This window comes from Neopelma chrysocephalum, unplaced genomic scaffold (assembly GCF_003984885.1).
Source record: "Neopelma chrysocephalum unplaced genomic scaffold, ASM398488v2 Primary Assembly neopelma1_43, whole genome shotgun sequence".
NCBI classification, from domain to species: Eukaryota; Metazoa; Chordata; class Aves; order Passeriformes; family Pipridae; genus Neopelma; species Neopelma chrysocephalum.
This window is the reverse complement of record NW_020897702.1, coordinates 12,553,686-12,580,645: the sequence shown is the minus strand read 5'-3', so window position 1 is coordinate 12,580,645 and position 26,960 is coordinate 12,553,686. Positions and strand designations below refer to the sequence as shown.

The following is a 26,960-nucleotide window of genomic DNA, read 5'->3' as shown; positions in this document are numbered from 1 at the left end:
GGTGAAGGGCCTTGAGGGGAAGCTGTATGAGGAGTGGCTGAGGTCACTTGGTCTGTTCAGTCTGGAGACCAAGAGGGGAGACCTCATTGCAGTCTAAAACTTCCTTGTGAGGGGAAGAGGAGGGGCAGACACTGCTGTCCTCTCTGCGACAGGACACAAGGGAATGGCCTGAAGTTGTGTCAGGAAAGATTTAGGTTGAATATTAGGAAAAGGTTTTTCACCAGAGGGTGGCTGGGCACTGGAACAGGCTCCCCAGGGAAGTGGTCACAGCACCAAGCCTGACAGAGCTCAAGAAGTGTTTGGACAATACTCTCAGGCACATGCTGTGCCTGAGATGGGGATGAAACGGTAAAAGCCTAAGAGTTGGACTTGATGATCCTTATGGATTCCTTCCAGCTCAGCATATTCTGTGATTCTGTGAAGGAAGTGAGAAATTAAGAATGACATTTAAACAAACATCCAAGTACCTGAAAATACACTTGACTCTATATTTTCTGAGTCATGCTATATGATTTTGAAAATGGCTTTTTAAGCTTTTTTATTATAAAATTACTTGAATAATTTTTAACTTTTCAAATGTTCACTTAGGTTTAAAAATCATACAGCTTTCTAAGTTTCAATGGTTGGTATCATAACTCACGTTATCCTATGCAGTTGGCACATTTACTAGAAACTACAGGAACAGCTTGTGGTTTCAAACAGCTTTTACAAGTGACACTATATAAATAAAACCATTTATATAGTCTGTATTCTCTAGACATATGTATCATTAACTAACAAATATTCTAATTAACATATTTATCATAATTCTTGGATTTTGATGTATATTCAGTACCTGTACCCAGGTACTAGGGGACTAGACAGCTTGTGACGAAAAATACGCCAATGACAACATTGGTATCCATTTATCTAGGAGAAGAAACAGAATAATATTAAGGCATTATGTCAAACTCTGAAAGATTGTAAGAACTTCCTGGAATTTTATTAGTCTTTTATTTCTTTTGTGATATGTCTCAAAGGGGAACTTAGCTCCTTGATATGGAGCAAATTAAATAAAAACATCAAAAAATCCTTCAATTGTTTCTGAATAAAACGACTACCTCATTTGTTCAGATGTCCTTGACAATCAGTCATTTCATATAATTCAATTTCACTTCAAGCTGGGTTATAAAAACACTCTAAAACTCTATCTGAGGAGAAAAAATTTTAGCTGGAAAAAAAACTATGCATCATTTCATTAACTTCCTTTTAATGCATTCCAAACATTGAGGAGTTATTTAATAACTCTTTACAAATAATAAACAGCATTGTTAAAATGGATCTTTGCAGGCTTGGATGCTGATTGGGAGCAGTAAATTATCTTGACTCATAAAAACAGCAGTAAGTCTCTTCAAATTTAGGAAAGAGAAACCTAGGAAGTAGAAAAAAATTGATGTTTGATAGCATAAGATTCCAGGCTTTTTCCCTTTTTTTATCTTCTTTATTTCTCTTGAAAATATGTTAACTTTAACTTTATTACTGTAAAAGAGAGAATTAAGTAATTTTTCATTTTATTTCTGCGTAGATACTGCCTATTGCCTTTGCTATGGTTACATTTCTAGGAAAAATAAATTGGAGAACCTGTGCAATTTCAGACATCAGAGGATGTTTTCTACTGTGTTCCAGTAGAGCAAATTGGTTTATCCTCAACAGAGATCAGTATGTCTGACCAAATGTATTCTCATGTAACTGAATGCAGACCTTGACTTTTAACTTTTTTTTTCCATGTCATAATAGTCTGTGAACTGAATTTTATCTGCCCTAACTCTATTGATTAATTAAATGAGATTAACAGTCTCCCATTATGATAGAACATATAGTTATCAAGGTACTAAGAATGTTCATTTCTAATTTTCCATGAGGAAATATGGCCTGAATATCTTTGTTGAGGTTAAACTCTATGTTATGTCGTTTGAACATCACTGGGTTATCTAATGATCTTTCTGCCAGCATTAGGGAAGTTTGGAAGAAGTCATAGTAAATTCCCAAATAACAGAAATTGAGCAATAAAAATGGCCAGTATAGAGTGATAAGGTAATAACTAAAGGTAGAACAAAATCAGCAGTTTTGCAGACATAGACTATGCCCATCCCTAGAGAATGCTGACAGCTGTTAATTAACTGATAGTTAGAATTTTTAAAAATTGCTTAAAAATGAACCCTAATGTTTCTGATCTGTTAGTCTTTCTCTGTTTTGGATTTTTTTTCCTCCTTGTGTTACTAGTTTTGTCTTCTAATGTGGTTATTCATATGGAGCTGAATTCTAGAAGACAGCAAAGTATATCTGGATTGTAATAGGGGTTGAAAATATTTTTTCAGCTGCGACTTAATTGTGTTAGGTTTTCTGGAGTTTCCAACCTTGTAGGCTTCGTGTTTCATGTGGATTATACTGCAAGATTGTGCAATCACCTCTTGTATTTGAATTGTGCAAGTCCAAAAAACCTGTCTGGGAACTGTTGGAACTCTTCTTACTACTCTGGGACAGAACTCAAAGATGAAATGATCCTACTTTGATTTTTTGTCAAGCAGAGTCAAACTGTCTAGGTAAAATCCAGTTTGTCCTTTAGCAGTGTACAAAGACAGATAGCACTGACAGAGACATCAATGTATGCAAGGTTTACTCTAGGGGAAGACTGATAAAATGGCAATGTCCCTGGACAGCCATTACCCTGTAGTAAACATGTTGTTTCTCCCCTAAAATTGTAGTGAGATATTTTTATAATGGATCACTATGAAAACTGAAAGACTTCATCTAATCTCTGCTTTCCTCTAGTAACAGTACATCCGTCATGGGTTACAGGTATTTTGTACTTTTTGTCTCTTTTGTTCTGCTCTTGTGTCAAGACCCCACTGCAATGTTGGCAAAAATAATAGGATGAAAATCAGGGTTAAGAAACTTCAGTGTAGTCATATTTTAATTAACAAAAAAAAAAGAAAAATACATATATATATAATGGGATGGGGGAGGATTGTTGGTTTGGTTGGGTTTTTTTTCCAAAAAATAGTAACATTTCTTTCTATTTAGAAAAGCTATTACAGTCAGCACCAGTGGTCCTTATCCATAGGTAGGAAAATCTATAAGTAGGCAGAGAACTTTATAGAGGGCTCCTATACAATAAACCTTTTACAGAGTGTTTTATAGGTATTGTAGCATAGTTAAGAGCACTATCAAACAGCACACAAAAGTTAAAACACACTATTTTGTAAAGGATTTAACCTAAAAAAAGGTATAGAGAAAACCACCTGGGATGGTCTTTCAACAATATAAAAGGGCTGAACCCAAGAGAGTATTACATGAAGAAAACTGGGGACGGTTTGGAAAAGATTCCAGGGTTCAGTGTAGAGAAAGAACTCTTCCACTGTGAAAGTTTTCTTGAATTTAGTCTGCTTTAAAGGAGTTTTAATTGCTAGGTTTTTCCACTAGTTTACAGAAGCACTGTCTGCTGGAAATGAAGTTGTTGCTTTTAATAGCTAAAGTATTTCAAGATTCTAGACGTATAATCTTGCACATCTGCACTTGTGTTTTTTCTTTCACTTCTTCTCCTGATGATTTATGGAACTTGCACAAAAGAAAGAGGTAATTGGTCCATACACAGAGTATACAAACCATAAAATACATGATCATGAGAAAAAATATTCCTCTAAATTCAACTCAGGATTAGGAAAGATGTTGCATCAAACTGTAACTCTTAAGATTTCAGACGAAGTGTGTTGGTAATATTTTAAATAATGGTGACTGAATTCAAATTTGTGCAAATTGATAATGAAAATAACATTTACACCTGGGAATGGTTTCAGATTATTAAGAATGGTCATACTGAATATTATTCAACTTACCTTCTCAGGATCTTAGATACAAATTCACAAGTGACCTCTGCTTTGCAGTCATGGAGCATGGCACTGTCAGTTTGGAATTCGTGTCAACATAATGAAATAATTTGATTGTGAACAGCAGGAGTTTTGCTTGAAGTTAGAACTACAGCAAATTTATAACAGAATGATTTGTTACTGTTGGGTCTAAAACAATGGATATTTCAATAGTTGTTGCTAAAGGAGGAGAAATATTATTGTTACTTTGATCTTTCATATTGAGGAAACAATAGGTACTTGTATTTGAATGGTTATATGAGGAGTCTCAACTGAAAACTATTTCTTATTTAGGAACCTTTTTCCATTTAGTTACATACAACGAATATTAGAGAAACACTACTTCATGTAGTAGTGTTCTAATTGATCAGAAACAAAGGAAATACTCTCTCTGGATACCACAACAGTTTTGACACTTTTGGTATGTAGCTGGAAAGGGGATATTTGGTTTTCATCCTGTAAAAGAATTATGCAGATTTCAAGGAAAAAAAATGAAACTTAAGGTCATATTTGAAGTACTGACAATTATGTCATCTATTATAGGAGAAATTAAGTTCTTCAAGAACTGTGAACATGCCATCAGGAAGATAATTAGAAACCCCATAAAAATTAGATCCTCCTCCTAATCATTTAGTTAAATAATGTTTTGCAGGTTTTTTAATATCTTTTGTGAGCTTATCCTGGGTGAATATCAGGCAATTGGAAAAGAGGAACAATAAACATTGTCCAGTGATGCCTGAAATAAAGTGAAGCCACAGATTTCTTTTCCCAAATTCAACACAATCTCCTCCCCTATGAAAACAAAATGGAACAAAAAAAACCCCAGAGATAGATAGTACTTTGGGGTTTTATTGACTTATATTCTTAGGCCTCTCAAGCAAGTTGTTATATTATCTAGTGTAGTGAGTACTGATACATATGGCTGCTCAGAAAAATTATCTATATACATAGTTGGTGAAAATGTTCATGTTTTCATGTTTCCATACAACTATATATATATGCACAAATCTTAATAGTTGAAAGTTGTATACCACCCATTCAGATGCTCTCACTCATCTCTGAATGTCCAAAGGGTAAGTTTGGTTTTGTCCAATAGCCAGATGTGCTGAATTTAGAAGAAGAGCTTAAATGCCACTTTACATCTATATGGGAAATATGATGGATTGAAGTCTAGGGTATGATTCAGTAAAGACTCTTCTACGTAGACAAAGACAGCAGCCTTGGTCATAGTTACTGCTTCCAAACATTTTCAAATACAGGTAAACAGAGACCTCTGCAACCAAATCTTTACACCAGAAATTTTGGCCGCTCATTTGAAAAACTAGAGAAAATACCATTGTTTCTCTTGTTGCTTATTCTGAGACTACCTCATTGCTCTTGTGCCTTTAGGGTTTGGCCGCAGTTCTCATTATTTCAGCCATAACACACCCACTTTCAATTGAAAATGAAGTGCTTTCACATTTATTCAATGCTTAAGAGAGTTAGGAAACTATTCTGTATATATGACTTACATACATGATATTTCACTAGTTATACATAATAAAATATTATTAAGATAGTAATGCTATTTCTAGAAAGGACTTTCTAGACAAAGTTTAGAGTGTAACTCCTGAACTGGTGAAATACAGTACAATTAAAAGATGGATTATAAAGTGGGAACAGGAAAGTTTTGTTTAAACTTCATTTCATTTTTTTTCAGTTGAATCTGACCTTTTTTTACCTTTATTGCTCTACAATTAAAAACACATGAATGGCTTATCCCTTATTTGTAAATTAGTTTATTCCCTTCTTACGCTGTATTCATTATGATTTTTGTTCCAGAAACTTAATTACTAAATTTTATTTCATATTAGGATATATTGCAATAAAGACCTCTTTCCATCCAGTGATGTGTGATAGGATTTGCTCTCTAATGTATGAAAACATTAGAGCCCTGTAGTATTTTAGTGCTTTGCAGAATGCAATTTCACATGAGCTTCTTTAGGGCTTCTAAAATGGTAAATTTATAGCTCAAAACTTGGCTCAGAAACTTCTAAGTGGAAAGAACACTGTGGACAGTTATCTTAAAACAACCACTCCCACAGTAAATTTTTAGAGATTTACACCAGGCACTGGGCCTTCCATTTAGGATAAGAATAGCGGATGAGTCAATAAATTCTTCCCAGTGCATTGAAAATCTCTGCTGCAGTCGATATAATGGTGGGTATTATCATTATACTTGAATTAATTCAGTTTTGCTGTCAATTTACTGTCATTGTAAATGTATGTATTCAGGGTTCTCTTTCCAAATAAATATCTGGAGACATTTAATGGTGCTGGTCTTCAGGGAAAATGCTAAATATTCATTTGTCACAAAAAGGTCCACACTATTGTGCTGGTCTAAAGGTAAACCGGCAGGAGAGATGAACCCAACTCAAGAGAGATTATAAATCAGAGTTACAATTTAATAAAATTAAATAATACAATAAATACAATTATACGGACAAACAATTGGTTTTAATCCACAAAATCCAGATGTATAACCCAGCACCCTGGAGCACGAACAGTGTTCGTTGGCCCTCATGCTGAGCCCCACGTGGTCCCCTGAGTCCAAAGTAAAAGGGGAGGAAAACCTGTTGGTGAGAGTGCTGGTCACAGTCTGGTCGAGGGTAGTGGTTGCAGTCCGGTCGAGGTTCTGGTCCTCCTCTGGATCCCACGAGTGGGGCTTAGAAGTCCCAAGACCCCAAGATCATATACACTCAGGTTCCAGTGGGAATGCCCAGTACCTCCCCCAGGGCAGTGAGTTCCACAATGGGTGACTGTGAGTCATCAGATATTTTTGGAATCCTTGATGGCCCATTAGCAGACATGACCCCTCAGGCTGGGTGTGGAGGTGCTAATGACTCCCCAGAGGGGAGTTATCATGCCTGAGACATTGGTGTGAGAATAGGAACATCCTCCTATCTCACAGACTTCTTAACACCCAGTTTATAATCTGAGGGGTCAGGTGTGCTCTGGGCAGCTGCTGCTAATGGTTTATTGTTAACAGTTCCTGGGAAATGACAGAGAGGGTGTAGAATACACAGTTTGGGTTATACCCACACAGTGATGAACTGGTCTGGGCTGCTCTAACTAGGACAACCATAGACAATCCTAGTTTTCATCACAGATTATTGATGAGAGAAGAAATTATACATGATCGTTTCTGCACTATTTTCTTAGTCAAAATTTTCTTGGGTTTGGATACATATTCACACAACAGATCATCATCACAATGTGGTAGGAAACTCAACTTCTCATCTGTAAAATTATTAGGGAATTCTTATACAGTAGGACAAGTTCATCACTCTTGAAGAGGTTTCCCACAAATTGCAAGGAACATTCAAAACAGTAAGAATCCCAAATAATTTTTTTATTAGAGCACTGTCCAGGCTGAAAAAACCCTAGATTAACTATTCTATACTATCTGATTACAATCAGGGACTTCATCCAGAGCTCTCAAACACTCTTAATCATTGAATTGGGAGTTGTATCATTTGCTTATAAAATAATGGCAAGTATCAATCTATGCCTAATCTTTCTCCTGAGTACAGGAAATATTTGGCTTTCATTTTATCCCTAGAACTCTGACGATGGTTAGCCAGGAGTCATAACCTTTTCTAGCTACTATCTTAAATGCCTAGCAGCCACTTATTCAAGTACTTCCTGTAACCTGTTCCATTGAAAATTAGGTTCTAAAGGAAGTTAAAGAGCTATTATTTAAACAGTTTAAAACAAACCTAAACCATTTTAGATGAAATGATTTAAGGAGCCATCATGTTCTGGGAGATTCAAGAGGGTAGTTAAAATCTGGAAGATTAATGAAAAAGAAGTGTTAGCCTTTACACAGCCAGAGTAAGACAATGTGTCATGATTTCTGAGCAATCTGATTATTTTTCCCCCATGAAGGAAAAAATTCTTATTGTATGGATACAGTTATAGGCTCACATTTTTTCTATGCTCTTCATCTAAGGTTGTAAAAGTCATGGAGTGGCAGGCTAGATGAAGAGGTAGAGTAGTCCTTTTCAAAGTGGTAATGTCTGATATTCTGTTTGTAGCTCTTTCCCTTGTTCTTAGCTAAAAGGATGGAAAATAAGAAACTGATCTTACTACTTTATTCCATTCTCCATTTCCACTAAATAGTCCACAGGGGGAAATATAAAGAATTTTAGCTGCAGTAGTATCTGTAACTGTTTGAAAATTACATCTATTCCTGTGATATCTGAGCATCTCACAATCAGTATTTGTCACATTATTATGTCATCTCTATTTTTTTCATAGAAAATGAAATGCAGATATTATAGCTTAGGGTTCATAGGACACTGAGTAGCAGAGATTTGAACTCAAGTCACAGATTTACAGCAAAATTGGAGGAACAACTCATTAAATGAAACCACTTATTAAAAATAAACCTGATTTTCTGATTTTTTTTTTACTGGAGTTGGAGAAGAGTTACTTTGTGATAACTGCATTCTTGTAAAAAATATCTGAAGGAGAGAATAGGGAAATCACCTCTTTATAAAAATTGAGCTCCCTTTCCGCCTGCGTGACTAACAAGCCACTGATTCTAACAAGTTCAAATTGTGCTTTTTCCTGGGATATGTTCAATCATTTGAATCAGTATTTTCTTTGGAAATCAGAGACAGAACAGGAGAATTATTAATTTTTAAATCTTCCATAGCCAAGGAAGACCCTGGCTGAAAGGGCAGAGACCCAGACACTGGGAAATGTTAGATGGAATGATGCATTTCAGAGTAAACACCAGGGATAAGATTTACTTAAACAAACAGGAAAGTTTGGCTTTTAAATCCTTTTCTAGTCCCACACAAAATTTCAAGATCTGGTAAACTAGATCTATTTTGAAGCTGTGTGTTTTATACTAATCACAAATTCAGCACTTTCATACCCAGATCTGAACTCTAATGAAAGACACAGCTTGTAAAGTAGGGAGTGTGTAAAGTAAGTAATTAGCCCAAGAAATACTGAATTGTGGAGGTCAGCTATTGAAAGGTAAAAGATCGTCAGAAAGGACCCATTTTCATGGGAAGGCAGAGCATGGCAGCGTTGAGAATGGCATTGCATTGCTCTATAGTGCTCAGACTATGTGAGCTCTGTGATTTGTTAGCCACTTGAAAATCATATATTATGTTTTTATTCTGTGCTGATCAATTTTATTTATTGTTGTATTTCATGTTTGATAACTGGAAATAAAAAATGACTGAGAGGATTTTTATGGCCTTAAACAAACCTCTGAAAGAGAGTTATGTATATAAACCTGAGAGAGATTGATTCTAGAGCGCATAACTCAAAGCTTCAATATTTCTTAAAAGTTCAAGTTCTTTTTAGCATCTGATACAAATGAACAAAAACCTTTATGAAAATCCAAATGGTGGTCGTTTTACCATTACTGACTCATAGTGACCAAAATAGATGCTGGAAAGACAAAGACCCTGGAGGTATCACTGACATAGCAAAGCAATTATAGTGTAATGTGAGAAGGTGAGGCCTTGATAATTCCCTTAATGGTTTTGCAACTGCAATGGCCTCCATAGTCTCAAAGATCATAAATAATAATGATGAAAAATATCCCTTTGCAATAATAGACTTTTGTTTCCTAATTTTCATAGCGATACCAAGAAATTGCTCTGTAATATTTATATATTTCCTGCCAGTTGCTGTAGGCGCATCATGTGCTATTACATCAATAACCCAGAAGAACAAGACGTGGTATAAAGCATTAGTAGATCAGCATTTCATTAAGAATAGGAAATAATGGCATGACTTGCAAAGAGCATTCAGTATGTGTACAAATTGCATTTACTGAAGGGAGTTACTGTAAGTTAAAAACATAAGATCTGAAAGATAATATTGTCCCTCAGATGGGTAACGAATGCAAGAATAATTTAATCCTATTTTAAGCTTCATTTTTTTTCCGGGCTAAAAAAGTCAAATGCTAAATAGTATATGACAACTCAACAGAATTATTTTCCAGAAGAAAATCTCACACAAAAGCAAAAACCCCCATTTTTAAATTAATTGAAGCACAAAACCTTTCAGTGAGTATGAACAGTGAGAAGATGCCAGAGATTTAATAGGAACACCTCAGGAATTTAAGGCTGCATTATAAAACATAAATGAACTATTTTCAGTAGTGTTCACTACAAGGGGACCTAGGGAGGTTCTCCTACCAAGACTGAAGTTCTCATAATTGAAGTTTCAATAGAAGAAATTTTAGAAGAAATATTGACATTACAAATACTAACAAATCACGAAGGCCAGACTTCTGTATAGAAGGACGCAGGATGTACTATTTTCCGTCACTGAGTCTCAGGACTAGGAGGAAGGTAAGTAGGGAAGGTGCTTTTTTGCAAGTTTATCAAAGATTCATTGTAAGGAAGGATTAACAGTCTAGGTTTTTTTGGTCTGTAAAAGACACATCCAGAAGGGGATATGACAGATATAAACCATGTAATTGGTCACAGAATCACAGAATATGCTGAGTTGGAAGGGACCCGTAAGGATCATAGAGCCCAACTCTTAAGCCTGCACAGGACCATCTGCAAGAGTGACACCATGTGCCTGAGAGTATCATCCAAATGCCTCTTGAACTCTGGGGGGCTTAGTTCTGTGACCACTTCCCTGGGGAGCCTGTTCCAGTGCCCAACCATCCTCTGGGTGAAGAACCTTTTCCTGATATCCAATCTAAACCTCCCCTGACACAACTTCAGGCCATTCCCTTGAGTCAGAAATTAGTATTCATAATCATAAAAGGAATACATAAAACAGTAAAAGAAGTCACAAAGACTGTAATTAAACTATGAAATTTATGGACATAGTACAAGAAAGTGGTACAAGCAATCCATAATATTTTTATGACAGATTAGACTAACAATCATTTCAGCCTAGGCCAAGGAAAATTTTAATTGAATACAATTTGGTTGATGCTATGAATTTATTTTAATACCCTGGACACAGATTTTAATTTCCTTTTTTCCTACCAGAAATAAAAAAATTAAAAAATAAAAAAAAAAGGCACCTTTTTAGTTTTAATGACAGAACTGGCTCAAAATTTGCCTTTTCAAACAGGGGACAGTATTTCTTCACAAGTTCATAAAACAATGTCAAAGCATTGATTTAGTCATGTTTTTGAGGAAAATGGGTCACTACTGCTAGCACATGTAATATTGCAGGATTATGTTTTTTAAAAAGAAGTCTGTTGCTACTTATAAAACCACATTATTTATGGAATCGCATTATTTGAAATAAAAGCATTTTATGTTTTCTGCTTCTGTCATTTTATTCATGTATCAGATACGTTTAGATTTTCTTACCAAACTTAAGCCCATAATGAAATGTTTAAATGCATACATGTTCAGACGTTCTCTCAGAACCATGCTGTAGGAGCCTGTGGGACAGGAGGAAAAAGAGAGCACAGCCCCACAGGAAAATTCTAAGCCCCATAAGGAACATTTGAAGGGCTAGAAGTATCTGTTTTACCATTTTGGTCTTACATATTATTTTTTTGTTTTATAGGTTGTGGGTTGTTTTTCTCTGTCAGCTTGGTCTTCTCTCAAATATAAAACTCATATTCCTTTATTTCCATACTCCTTCTTATGCTCCTTTCTTTTATCTTTCTTGCATAAGAAAGATATCTCTTTTCTCTCCTTCCTTTTCATCTCTTTTTCCTATTTACTTACTTTAGAATTATTTGGAAAATCTTGACTGATTTCTACAGAATTCAGATTGGACTTGTCTTGTTGCTACTTTGTCAGCAAGTCAGATTTTATTCAGTTTTCCTAATCTAAAAATCTGAACAATTCTTTCTTTGTTTAATATAGCTTTTTGTTCCTGAGTATTGCCTACCCCCTTAGCCCAACTTCTACCTAACCAAACACAGCTGTTAGAGTCATATTCTTCTCCTGCCATTCTGATTATGACATTTGGTACAAATTGCATCAAATACAAACCTCTCACCTTGTCTTATAAAACATACCTCCATTTCCCTATTCATTTCTCATTTCCTAAACTCTTGTGATTCTCCAAAGCTGTCAGTCACCCCACAGCAAATTCCAGATAATTCTATTGATTTCCATGTTTATATTTTGCACATCCCTGAATGTTTTTCGAATTGTATCTTACAGTACTTAGTGTGTTGTCCTGATAAAAAGAATCATCTCCCAAATTAAAAGGGCTGTTGAAAATGACATAGCTGAATTTTGAATGTCTCTATATCTGTGTTTGTATCTGTGTACATAAATGCTCTTACATAATTTGAAAGGATTTTTTTGCTGGGCTTGGAAAATCCTCAGTCAAACACAGCAGGATATGTTGATTTATTTGCCATAATTTCTATTGTGTTGGTAGTCAAAGATTTGGTCTATGAAAATTCTCACTTTTCTGTTGATTGCCCACTTTAATCTTTCAAAGTTTAAATATTAACTTGTGTTTGAAGAAAAATAAATCTTTTTTCTTAAGCTCGCTCTTTTGCTCCTGGTAACCATGAAGAGCATTTCAGAATATATATACTGAACCTGAGCACAGCATATCAGATCAAACGAGGCTATCTCCATCAATTACCAGCTTTACTGCTGGGCAGATTCAAAAGCAAGCCACAGGGTTTTTCTGTAATAGTGGAAAACTCATGTTATTTCATATTTTAAACATTCCTTATGTTCCAGGTGTCATGGGGGAATATGAACCAAAAATTGAAGTCCATTTTCCTTACACAGTTACAGCTGCAAAGGGATCTACTGTTAAGATGGAGTGTTTTGCACTTGGCAAGTAAGTACAGATTCTTTCATAATTAAACATCACTGTTTATTAAGATGAGACATGCCTAATTTGTGATTTCATTATTGTGCTGGATTTCATTTTCACAGACAGTCCTTACTGCACTCTCAAAACAACCAACTGACTAAGTAGCTAATTATGAACTCCCTGCCCAGCCATTTCTGTGGACAGGAATTCATTCAAATTAAAAGACTCCCTGTCAAAATGAAAAGTAATGTTCTCATAAATAAAAAGAGTAATTTTTTTTTGTTGCAAATTTTATCAGACTCACATCCATTTATTCACTGTAATACTACAAATCAGTAAGTTAGAGTTTATTCTGTCAAAATGTTTATTTGGAGAATAAACAAAGATTCATAGAGTTGTCTCCCCTCCACCCAAATGCATAGCTTACATATGAAGCTAGGAACACAATGTCTTAAATACATCCTAACACACTTAGTGGCAGTGCCTATTCTGTAGCTTCTACCTGAACTAGTAACACTACTAGAGAAAAGGTGTTTACTATTTACATCAAGGAGGTTTTTATAGCTTTTAATAAATGGGTTTAGGGAGAGACAGGCTTGAGCAACTGAAACTACTTCTATATAGTATTCAGATTAGAGAATATAGGATGAAATTGATGATATTTCAGTTTTGTGGTGTTAGTTATTATTAGTTACTATTATTTACTTACTATTAGTTACTATTATCATTGTTCCCAAGAATGAGATCAGCAAGGGTAGTATACAGCCAGACAGAACTAAGAGGCAATTCTAGCCAAAGAAATTATTCTTTCTTCTTCACATATATATCTGTTGCTAACAGCAGTTCCATCAGTGATGTTTCTCTACAAACATGTAAAAAAATGTAATATGAATGGTTCTTTCCAAAACACTCCATCAAATTCTGTGTGGTGTGTTGAAATAAATCTCATTGTATTGAATTCTTTTCAGTTCCTCTTTACAAAGGTGTTCCTTTTGGATATCTAGCCCCCTACCCTCTGAAGTTATGCTGATAAATATCATATATCCTGCTTGCTTTTATAGTTCATACCTTACCAAGACACATATAGGTTTTTTACAGCCTGGCCTTGACTAAGAAATAGAGGAATGATTTGCATTTACAGCTCCTGTGAAGGAACTTCACAAAACAATCAGTCTGAGAAATACTGTATGTTACATAACAATTCTTTTTACTTTACCTAAGTAGCAACAAAACAGAACTTAAGAGGTTTTAGACAATAGTCTGTTTTCCTGAGAATGATGACTCCAGTGTGCTCAGCGGGTTTGGTTTTCCAGACAAACCTTGCAAATCCTGCCTCTACCACCTGAGAGGACTTTTAAAATGTTTTTATAGTCATTTTGACCTTCATGTGTCACTGGTCACCAGATTTTTCTGTTTAGACTTTTCTCCTAACAGTTCCTGTTTACTGACTGGATGATATATGTCTTAAACTCATTCCCTTCTTGCCAGTTTTTCCTGTTTGACCAACATCCAGATGCTCTCACTGAACAGGTCAACAGAAAGAATACATAAATAATTACAGAGAAATTCTGACAAAGTACTTTAGTTGTATCTGTTTAGGTCCAGTGAAGTTGGTGGAGAAACAAGACATAGCCAAAACAGTCCAAAAAAAAGCTGGGAGACCATAGCCTGCATACAGGGAGCCATTAGACAGTGATAGCAGCTTACACAAATTCATTCCCAACACAAATGTAAGCGGTAGTTTAGAAAGCAAATGTGAAGCAAGTTCTGTACAGTAAAACAAAAGTCTTACGTTTTATATAATAAAGATAAGGAAAGAGATACGTGAGAGAGAACAGAAAATGGAGAGATTCCCCAAAATGCTGAAATAAATGAGGAAAAGGGCTGTTCTGTAGAGACAGATGGCTCCAGACTCTCTCCTGTCAGAAACATTGCCAAGTCAATAGTTGGCAGTGAGGCCTTTTTAAACTCTTGGCTATGGCTGAAGCAATAACCAACATATTACTTCTTATTTTCCTCGCTTTGCTGGAATTAAATTGCAGTTGCTGACAGATTACAAGTCAGCTGTCACTTTCCAGTGAAAAGGAGGTATGACACATTGTCCTTTGCTACCATCAGTGACAGGCAAGAAACAGTTACTGATACCTTCCATCTTCTGTGCCCTGAGATTTAGCAAACTCTCTCAAAAAGAATCAGTCACTATTCAAACAGGAAGGTGAAGGTTGACAGGAAAGGCTTCAATTAGCTTATTTCCTCATTCCAATTTGGTGTTAACCTTTAATAAACAAAAAACAAACAAACAAAAAAACCCAACCAAATCAACCAACCAACCAAAAAAAAAACCAAAAAAAAACCACAAAAAACCAAACCAAACAAACAAACAAAAACCAAAAACAAAAAACAAAAACAACAAAAAAACACACACACAAAAAACAAAACAAAACAAAACAAAACAAACATCTGAATGATCAAGGATTTTAAGGTTATCTAATAAGATAGTTGACCCCATTTGCTGCTATTGTAATGGGCAGCTACTTTTACCATGCACATTCCTTGTCTTCTCTTCCCAGCCATTAATGCACAATCAAATCAGCTGAATTGAAATTGCTTTCAACCTGATATGGTAATAATTACATGAATGACATTTCAGGCACCATTTGAAACCTGGAGGCTGAGGTGGGAGGTAAAAATGCATCAAATTTCCTATTCATTTTCAATTTTTGTCCCCATTTCTTATTCCTGATGGCTTGAAGAGGTCTTTTCTCATTACGATGCCATTGGTCCCTATTACTAAACTGAATCAATAACTAATTTTTTCCTTCTTTATTTAGCAGTCTGAGACTTAGTGTTTTGAATTCTTATTGTAAATAACACAGAAGTTATTACAGTTTCAAAACTAATGTGCTTCTGGTTTTCTCATGCTTTACTTTAGCTGTCTGAAACATTCACTCTGCTCTCTCTGATATAATTGTGAGAATGACAGACATTCTAGTGAGATTTCCTGAAGTAGACATTTGGCAAGTATTCCAGAAAAAGCCTAGTCTTTAGTTACAGATTAATGATTTATTAACAGTGTTTATTTAGAACTGCCAGTCACTATGTCTGTAAGAATTAAACAAATTGGAGCTCTGCAGCTTTTATCTCCAAACTAAAGTCAAATATCTTAATTGCTTGATAGACAGAAATTCTCTGAGAAGAATTTCATTTTGATCCAAGCAATATGTAGCTGATTCAGTTACAAGTGAAAATACTGCTACTAATGCCACTTGCAAATAGACTTTGTAGTTGCTAAAGAATTCAAAGTAATACATGAGTGAAATATCTCAAAATTATCTTACTTGTATTAGATAATGCTGCTTATAATGAGCATGAAATCACTGCATATACCAATGATTTACTGCTAAGGTATAACTATTTCAAAGGCAAACCTTAGATTTGTTATGCAAATCAGGAAGACAGATCATGACCTTGTTCTTTGGATAAGTTCTGTTGAAGAAGACATCATTTTCCTAGTCGACACTCTTGCACAAAATCATAGCACTCCTGGCTTTTCCTGCACCAGAAATGTGATTTCTCAGACACAGCCTTCTGTGACAGCAGGTTGCCATTTTAATTTTCCCCCAAATGTTACTGACTTTACTTCCAAGAACATCTGGAGGCAACTAGTCCACTCTTTAGTTTCTTTTTTAATGTACTTTATTCAAGGAAATTATTCTCATTTAGCTCCCCATTATAAAGAGATTAAATTAATGGTGCTGATGGACAAAAGGACTCTAAATTCTGTCCCCATTATACAACATATTAATTAATGAAGTACTTCAGTGACAGCCATGCAAGCATTCTTTAGCACTTCCTGTCTTTGGAGCATATTTCTGTCATAAGTAATTCTAACACTATTTTTTTAACATGGGACTTAAAGGTAGGCATAGATGGAAATATACAGGGTTTTTTTAAGGCTCAAAATGAACAAGTTTTCATAGTTCAAATAAGGATATAGGACTGGTTTGTCCAAACTGGCATGAGAAGCTGTATGTTACAACCCTCTTCAATGAGCCCAGACACTTGGCCTCAGAGGAAAACAAGTAAAAAGTATCAGAAATATATCTTTCTCTTTTCCCTTTATTTTCTTTCTAGCACATAACTCTAATTTGACTACTTGTTTCCATTTGAAATAATTTTATTCTCACTATTTCACACAGACTTTTAAATTTTAAATTGCGTATAATGAACACACCTTATCTGACCCTCACATTTCAGCCTTAATGCATTTTTGTTGTGCATCATAACAAGCTTCTATTTTATTTTCCACATAAAGCTCATACATTATTGCTTTTCTGGCTGTAGCCAGAAAAAAAAAAAGAGTTTGTATTATGATAGTGCCAACAGACAATTTTGAGTGAGTAATAATATTTTATTTCTCATTAAAACAAACTACAGGATGTGGGCTATTGCTGTACTTGTACGTTACCAAAGTTTTCAATTTTTGCTTTTAAAATAGGGCTTATGTAGACTGCCAAAAGGATTGCTTTGCTAAAAGAAAATAAGCTTTATGCATCTTTTTTTTTCTGTGGTTATATTTTAACCACACATAGATACTTGAATATACAGAGATATAGATAGATACATAGATCAACACATAGATACTTGAATAAAAAGAATCAATAGAGAACAGTGATGACAATTTTTCTTATGACCAATATGCTTGTTTTTCTGTATATTTGAGAGGCTGTTTTATGCTTGTGCTATTTCTGTATAACAGTAACATCAATGTAATGTATCAATATTCTTTCTAAATGCTAGGTTATGTCACTTCGGTAATGTCAAAACTATGTTTTTGTTGTGAAATATCCTTAGTTATAGACAAGAACAAATTAGAGATATTTACTTCCTTTTATTACTGAATTATGATGAGATTGTTATGATGGAAGCGGTGTTCATGTTGTTATATTTAATGTTGCTTTAATAATTCTACAGTTAACTTTGTTTTGTAGAGATTTATAGTTCAGTTGTAACCATTCATCCCATCTGTAATACGTCTTGCAAGAACACAGCTGATAGTCCACTTTAAAATCCTGCTTTCTAAATGAAATAAAAATAAGGTGAAGCTACATATATTTGGGTCACACAAGTTGACGAAATTTAGTGACTTTTGATCTAAGAAATGTTCTAAAATGTTCTCTTGAAACAATGAACTCTGAATCAATGCTAATTAATAAATATCTTGAAGTTTTAAATCCATGAAACATGGCATTTTATTTTATCTTCTTCACCTGATTTTCTTTTAACAGACTTTTCTAATTGTTCTTCAAGCTTTCATTAAAAATGCCATTATTTTTTTATGTCACTATCAATAGTTTCATTACAGACTACATACATGTTGTGGATCCCCTATCCCTGGAAGTGTCCAAGGCCAGGTTGGATGGGGCTCTGAGCAGCCTGGTCTAGTAGAAAATGTCCTTGCCCATGACAGTGGGGCTGGAACTAGATGATCTTTAAAATACCTTCTGACCCAAACCATTCTATTCATCTATGTAGAGAGAGCTTACTAAATAATTTTCAATATGCAGAAATAAAAGTAAAGTGTTTGAATAAGTGAATATAATATCTAAGCAAAGATCAAGAGTGGCCAAATAAAGAATATTTATGGTCTGGTGAAGGGCATTTGACTGTAACTGCTGTGAATCACTTGAAGTTTCTGAAGTTATTTTTGCTGGTGTGGTTCATTAAGCCAATGACACAGGGTAATGACTATGAAGAAGGTTTCTAGATATTGCAAATCTTTGTGAAGATTTAAAAAAATAGACTTTGCAAGGCCATGGGTTAAAGGGTTGTTTCAGTGAAGTCTGGTCAGTGTTTGGCGAAAAATATAACAATGGAGGTAATAATTTCAGAAAAGGAGGAAAGTTAAAGGCACCAAGCAAGTGTGTCTCTAGTCAGAGGCTTCACAGTACCTCATTCCTTTCTTTTCTTCCTCTGCCACATAGCTATATGTGATTTTTGCCAAGAACACAAAATTCACAAACAGTAACCCTATAATGAGTCACAGACCCAGGTTTGACGCTTCTCTGCCTAACACATGCAGTTATCCACCTGATCTCTCCACACGGGTGAATAGAAGTTTCCAGCATTACACCATATTGTTTCCTAACTCCAAAGGACAAAACTTTCCCCTCTGTGCTCTTCAAATCTGTAAAATATGACTTTTTACTTTCAGACTACCAGTTAAAGCCATGCTCCGTGTCTTCCATATATTTCTCTCTACCTTTTATCCTTTTGTTGAACTGACCTTGGCAAATCAATTATTACCTATTTTATACTGGTCCAGAATGTTTCAGAACTGGTATCCATGTGCTGGCTGTAGATGCCATGATTCTTCCTGGCTTCAGACTTGGCAGGAGGCAGAAAATCAGATAAAAACTTCCTGTAACCTGATCTTTTCCTGGTAATCTAGTGTCAAAAAAGGTCTTATGAGGACTTCTATTCTGAGATCAAGTTCTTTTCTAACCTAAAATCTCCTTAATACCAGCATGAATCCACCTCTCACTTCAGCCCTGGTGTTATGCCAAAGAGCAGCAGAGCCAATGCACTGGTGACACTTTAAAACCAACTTAAAGTTAACCTCTGCTAACTGCACTGCACTGAATCCCAGGGGCATTGAGATGAGTGAGCAGTCAAGGTGCCAAGCAGTAGATGAGTATTATTGGGTACAAACATGGGAATATAGTATAAATTTCACTGTTAAAAAAAACCAAACAACCCAAACAAACAAACAAACAAAAAAACCAACAAACAAAACCCACTAACATCTGTGATATAAATCAGGCTTCATTGTTTTTAAGGCCAAGTATGACAGTTCTATTGGCCATTTATTTCATGTATTTTGGATATGTCAATAGATCTTTACTTTTCTCCCTGAGTATAAGCTGTCATTTCCTTGGGGAACTGTGTGAAACTTCTCAGGGAGTGAGTGTGTCTTTGCTAAGGATACAGATCACAGAATGTCCATTCAGCTCTGGAAGTGCTCCTTTCTAGGTATTGTCTTTCAGAAATGATTAAGCTCTTTGTACTTTTCCATGGACACAAAGCAATTATTTCCTCTTCCCACAAAGGTGACACATAGAAACACCTTTGATATTAAAGATAACCTGATTCTACATAAGGACATTCAGAGCACATTAACAGCTCTCATTTCCAATGAATCCTGGGACAGTAACGCTAACACTGTTATCCCCTACAGAGGAACTGATGGTCAAAACAAAGCATGAAAGGACATGATAAATCGCTACATTGATAAATGAAAGTTGGATGTTTAAGGAATTCTAACCAGATTTAGTATACAATTTGCAGGCAAAGAGGAAGCTAATTTTGAATTGTCTTTTAACTGTGTTATGGTACTCACAATTTAATGATATATCAAGGTCCCTGCCTTACATTAAATACAGCAAATTATTCTAGATGCTGTACATCCCACTCATTGTTGGAACTAGGATTCAAATATTAAGTGTTTTCCTATATATAGGAGAATTACTGCAGGAGCAAGGCATGCTAGTATCTTAACATTTTCAAGCCTTAAGCAAATTCACAGTGTAGAAGTCCACAGGTAACAATTTTCCTCTACCCTCAAAACTAAGTCTTATCATGTTATTCTATTTTTCATCTGCAGGTCACAGAGACATAAATTTTCTGGTTTTTTAAAACAAGGAATAAGGGAAAGCATGCCATAGAGTATTAATCTGTTATAATTATTTGCCCAAAATGAAACTGCAGGATAGATACAAAAACTGATACAGAAATACGTTTCCAAGTTCCACAGGTCAAAAAATCAAGTTGCCCCATATCCCTTCATGCCACTTCTCACCAGAGGAAAAATATTTTTTAATCCTGTCAGATGCCAAACCTGAAAGCTGTGGAAGCTACTCTTAAAGTTTACTGATAATAAAACAGTCCCAAGAGGGAAATGAAAAGTCTCAGCAGAACATCATTTTCATTGTTATAAGTAGGGATGTCCTTTCCCCTTGAGATAAGCTTGTGGTGAGAGGAAGGAACCTTTTTAAACATGAACATGTCATCTTCAAGCTGACTTTCTTTATATAAGACTCAAATAGATTCAGAATTCAGTTTTTTCTTTGATAACACATATTGTTTATGTCAAATAAATCTTTCTAAGACTTTCATCAATTTAAAGTTCATTTTTAGCTCATGCTGAATAAGTATTTATGTCAAAAGGTTCTAAAACAGGATAGGATTTTGTTCCTGTTTTTCAGGCTGGATTGATTTCTGCCTTCCTTTAAGTGAACTAGTTCTTGCATAGACTTTATAATCCTGTTACAAACATTGAAATAATTCATAGTAATATAATAAAGAATGTATTAAAGACTCTTTAGTAAATCTCAAGTAGCACTCCCAGGCCTCATTCTGCCTCACTTTGAATAAATGCTTTGTATTTGCATTTAAAAAAATTTATTTGATTGCTTTTACCATAAGGCATAAGGAAAGTGGGGAAAAAACCCTACCAAACTGCAACTCCCCATCAGTAAAATGTATTCTTGAAGCAGCAATATTACCAATCTCTTTCCTTTCTCTCTCAGGACTATCAAAGAAAACTTGTAAACATTGCTAAAAACTGTGTTCAGTAATTTACACAGCCTTGCTTTATGTTTAATGGCGGAGAATCTTTTTTTTTTTTTGCATAGGCTTTGTATGGGCTTTCTCTCTGTGTCAGAGTCTGAGAGGATCACAAGGAAACAAATTCTAGCAATTGTCAACAGTAGGTCCCCAGAGGTACTACTGTAACTTTCTCTTCAAGAAAAAGAAACTTCAGAAGTTTCTCTTCTCTTTCTTCCCACAAAGAAATAAATGCATATAATCTAAGGCACAAGAGTCTTAAATCCAGCCCTTCTGGACACTGTCTTTAAACTCTGTGGCTGATCAGCAGCTTCAAAGCCATCTTGCACACCCCAGGCAAGCTGGATTTATGTTTACATTTACATCATGATTGATGGTAGGGCTGTTGTTTCTAGAATTTCTGGACTCATTGTAACTAGTCTTCTGGAACAGATCTGTAAACATACACTGGCTGTATCTGTATGACAGAGTTAGGAAATCCTAGATCAATGTGCCAGCTACAGAAATTCTGCCTGGACAAAGTTTGGAACAGAGAAAAATGACACAAGAGAAAGTTCAGTTATAAAAATAGTTTTAACACAAGGCAAATAAACACAGTTGTACTGTGGCCCTGAGGATCTGTATGAACACCTGCCAAAAATATGTCATCATTTCAGGCAAATTTTCTGCTTCAAAACATTTTTCTCCTCTAACTTAAGTTGTGGATTCTTCCTGTATTATCCCCTATACAAACACAGCAAATGTCACAAGTTGCTTAGGATTCTCTTCTTAACAGCTTTGGTCAAGTCACAGTCTGATGAAAACTTACCAGTTGTTATGTCTTTAATGCCTTTTGCAACTGGACATGCCTATCTCGTATTGGCCTTTTTAGCCACCAACGCGCTTGCGACAAACGTGGGTAGAGCCCTTCCCAAATCTTCGTTCGCGAAGCCTAGCCATGATGATGATGTCTTTAATACTTTTTAGAAGAATGTCCGCTTATTTCAGAATGCCCATGGCCAGCAAACTGAGGTTGGGTGTGATACAGAGACTAGAAAAAGTGGTTACTGGATGTCTGAGATAAAACCAAAGCTTACTTCCATTCTTTTTTTAACAGTCATGATAGCTCAACATCTCCTTAATTCTACAACATAAATAGCATCTGCTATACTATGATGACAAAAATATAATATGGAATTTTGCAATATAGACAACAGAGAATACAGAGGAGGAGATGTTCAGCTCTTTTGAATTAAATTTTTCACTTCTAGCTGTGCTGTTGTGATTTCATTAAGAGTAAATGCCATTATTCAACTGTTAAAGGCAGACACAAAAGGTTGTGGAATAACTTTTCTGCTTTACTCACTATTTGTGAAACCAATATCTTGCCTATTGTGGTTCTTCTGTTCTCTTGTTTGATCACACCTTAATCAGGTGACTCTTGTGTTCATGATTCTCTTTAATGTAAGAATTTGGAATTTTTTTTAAATCACCAAACATGTCAGTTATTTTATCTAACTTTAGCTATTGAACAGCTAAGTTTCAAGACTAAGCCAACAGTTTAGGCTCTGATCAACCAATAAAGAGAAGCTTGTCCCTGCTCTGTGGGGACATCCACATTAGTATATGACACTCATATGTATATATCAGACCTTTTTAGTACAGTCATGGATGTGTGTTGAAGTGACTTGTAGACCTGGACTTGTTCCTGCACACAGGCTTCACTCATCACCATTTCATTCTATTCTCTTTCAATTCTTAAGTCACCATACTCACTGCTACTATATTTTATGAGTACTCACTATCTTTTAATAACCAAATGAAAGGAAAAGTGATTGTCCTGTCTCCTAAAACTCTTCATCTGATCAGAACAGATTTATATGGGATATTTTAAAGGTAGAATCATGTGAATGGTTGATGGGCATTTCTGGAAAGCATCAGATGGAGAGAATTTCATTATAATCCTCGACATTTTAATCCTACATAATTATCCTCCAAAAATTAGAAGATACTTAACACGGTTGCAAGACTGGAGGGCATAAGAAAAAAAAGGGGTTTTTTTCTAGTCTCCACAGTCATGTAGTGGTTTTCAAGATATATTATGATGTGAACCTGTGGGTTTGAAGGACAGCAATGCATGGTAAAGAGAAATGGTGTGGAGAGGAATTGAAATAACAGTAGAAGATAAAATACTTCAAAATATCACATCAATCTTCACCAACAGAATACAGAAAAAGTAATCTATGTATTCTTATTTATGATATTATTGAAAAACTAGGAGCTCAGATACATGGCAAAGGTATTTTAAAATTCAGACATTACTCTATTTCCACCTCACGCCCTCCCCAAAATAAACATGTGCTATAGATATGTAATGAAATACTTTCTCACATGAAATTGAAAGGAAAAAGAATTGCTTCCAATATTTTTTTCAAAACATTTTCATTTCTATATTTTATTTAAACTTGTGAAGAATTCCCAACAAATTCAACAGCACTGTCCCAAATAATAAAACACTGAACATTGACTCCTATAATATCTTCCAAGTGTAAATGTAAAATTATAACTCTTATTTTCTTCAAATTCTAACTGTACAAACCCCTAATAATGTCTATTGCAGTCACCAGGGACCCTTTAGAATTTTTATTTCATTTAGATTAATGAGAAGTTTGATGATGGTATTTCTGAAATCCAGTAGGTTTTTTTTCTTGGTGGTACTAAGATTTACCCATAGTATTCAGCAGATTTTTTTCCCAAAAGCGAGGAGAAATCTTATCTTTCAACTCAATTGAAACTGAAATCAAGTTGCTCATAGGAGCTGAATGTGAACAGGGTTATAATAAACAAGGAAACTGTATTCCCATAAAAGTCTGCTGAGACCAAAATAAAAATGGATTATAATGCTTATAAGAGTCAACAATTATGCATATGACATTAAACTCATATTAATGATAGAGCTACTTCTGCAATTGCTCCCTTTTTTAAAAAGCTGTGGATCATTTGAAAAGATGAAAAATGTGCATATATCAGCTTTTATAGTGGATTTTATGAGTTTCCTAGAACAGTCACACAATCTTATTCTTTCACCTACTCACTCCGATATATTTTATTTCCTTCTCACAGAAGTCACAGAGGAGAAATAGGTATAGATATAGATATGTGTTTATTTCAGATGTAAAATTCATGCTTTGCTTGTAAGTTACACAAGGAAAATAGGCTTCATTAAACAGAATTACAAGTTGTCCACAAATACCAATTTGTAATATGGGAGTACTTTCCTTTGAAATCTATAAATCTGCACAGCCAAGGTAACTTTATCTCCTTGAAAAATTCCTCTTATCCCATAGTGATGAAGATATCAGTTGTTTAAAATATGTTTCCTAATGACCCAAACAACAAGTTTCCTCTGTGATTTCTATGTTATATACATTTACTTGCTGCAGTAAACACATAAACAAATTTCAAAAAATTAGTTAAATGCAATTTAAAGGAAATTTTTTAAAAACATGAATTTCAAAATAATCTCATAGCAGCTAAATGAGACAATTTTCATGGTTTACAATCTCTTCACTCTTTCTCAGAAATATACACTACCAAAAAATTCTTTTTACTAATCCTATTGAGCAGAACCAGTTTTCTTCCATGACAGTAGAGTAAAAGCATTTTTGTCACGGATTTTACCGGAAGCAGGGCCGAAGGCCAAATAACTAACAACAGGCAACAAGCAATAAGCACCCTTATGGTGCCAAATAAAGTTTATCTGCACACCTATTTTGCACTGTATCAACATAAAGTGTTTCTACTGTGGACCTATGTTGAAACCTTTGTCTGGTCAGAGTGACTGTTTTGCAGCAAGCAACCATGACACAATTATATTCCTAACAGAAAGAGGGTAAGATAAGGAGTTAGCTCTTAAAGCTGAATGCAAAACAAAAGACTTACGTAATCTCCAGGAAGTCACTCAAGAAAGAATATTAATTTGAATATCAAAGTGAAGCATGCAATTAGAAGTAAACTATGAGAGCTATTGAACGGGGAAAAAAAGAAACTAAGGTTGTTGCTTGTACTACATCTAATATATACAAATAGCTATTAAGTATAGCAGATCAAAATATTTAGCTAAGGACATGAAAGGAATATCATAACTGGTGGCCTAAGACAAAGTTTTATTAGTGCATCAGAAACAAAAATATCTTATTTATCCTTTGTATTTAGAATTGAACCTCTTAAAGTACTTCAGTCAGATAAGAATGGGAAGTTCTTTTAATCTTCTAACTGAAAGTATGTAAAATAACTTCTAATAGGAAGCAAACTTTATAAATTAGAATCATACAAGCTGCAGAAAAGAGTCCTCAAACCAAACCTACAGGACACCAAAATTTGAAATCAGTCATCAAGAAAGTAATTTAAGGTTAAAAATTAGAAAGCTATCAAGGTCTTATGGTGATAGAGTAGAGAAAAAAGAAAGAGAATATATGATCTAAACCCATCATATGATTCACAAACATCTATAAAAAGAAAAATATATACATAATTGGAGAGCTGAAGAAAAAGAGATCAGCCGGTTTTGTTTAGTAAGTAAAAAGATTATTTGATTTCCATACATGTATTTCTTCTGTGGGGGACAGTGTAAAGGATCATTTTGCAAGAATAAAGAGCTATTGTAAGGACCATGTCTCAGAGATGAATACACACACACTCACAATAAAGTACATTTTGTCAGGTTAAGTAATCAGCACAGTGAACTGATAAGGGAAGTAATGATTGTCTCTTTCTGGTATATTCAATACATTCCATATGGGACTATATGTTGGCTTTGTGAAGGTAATTATGCTAATAGGCTCAATGAAATTCAGTGCTATGTGACATTCAGGACAGAAAACTAGAGAAATATTCTGACATCCAAATACCAGTCTGGGAATTTTCTGAATTTCTATAAAGTACTAGAATTTGGAGCATCTTGTCTGCAAGTTTGAGTACTACTCCAGTAACTCGCAAGTGGAAGTTAGCAAATCATGGCAGTCATTCATAGCAGTTTTGAATTTGAATCTATATTATGAAGTACTTTTCCCCCTCTGTCTGTACCAAAAAGGCCAATAGGTGCACAATAACTGATGAGTGTTTGGGCTAAAAAGAAAATTTTATGAGTGCAAACACTATTTAATCAATTTCTTCCCTGAGTATGAATGTAAATAGCCCAGTTATTGCATAGACCTGTGCGGAACAGCAAGCTACAGTGAAAAGCCCTTTTGCTCCCGCAAGCAAGCGTGTAATGCTATGAGCCAGAAGCAGTAGGGCCATTAATACGTTCTTCTTACACAACTGGTTTTGCAACTAGAAGAATATTGTAATAAAAATGGTCTCCAAACCTTTGGTCACTTTAATTCACTCAAGAAAGTGTGCTATTGAAATCTCCCACCTAGATGGACATTATCACTGAAACATCTTCTGAACTGAAGTTTCACTGCAGGAAAATTGGGTTGTGTTGGAAATTCCTAAATTCAGCCAGGTTTTGAAGTTGTTATTTTCTTTGGCCTATTGAAGGAAAGTGTTCAGAAGTAAAGCATAAAGTGCTAAAGAAATTCTAGAGAGAGTATTTTAAGTGATTTACTTGATCTCAATAAAACTTTAGCCTCCCTGGTGGATGAAATAGACACATCCCATGTAGCAAGCCAT

General features: G+C 34.9%; 1 protein-coding gene across 5 annotated transcripts in view; it reads left to right on the top strand.

Annotated features, from left to right (window-relative positions):
• CNTN5 (contactin 5) overlaps window positions 1-26,960 on the top strand; it is a 634,097-nt gene that overhangs the window by 476,835 nt on the left and 130,302 nt on the right. For all 5 annotated transcript variants that reach the window (XM_027677364.1, XM_027677365.1, XM_027677367.1 and 2 more), the window contains one exon: window positions 12,602-12,704. In XM_027677364.1, the coding sequence (XP_027533165.1) occupies window positions 12,602-12,704 (103 nt within the window). The remainder of the gene's footprint in view (window positions 1-12,601; window positions 12,705-26,960) is intronic.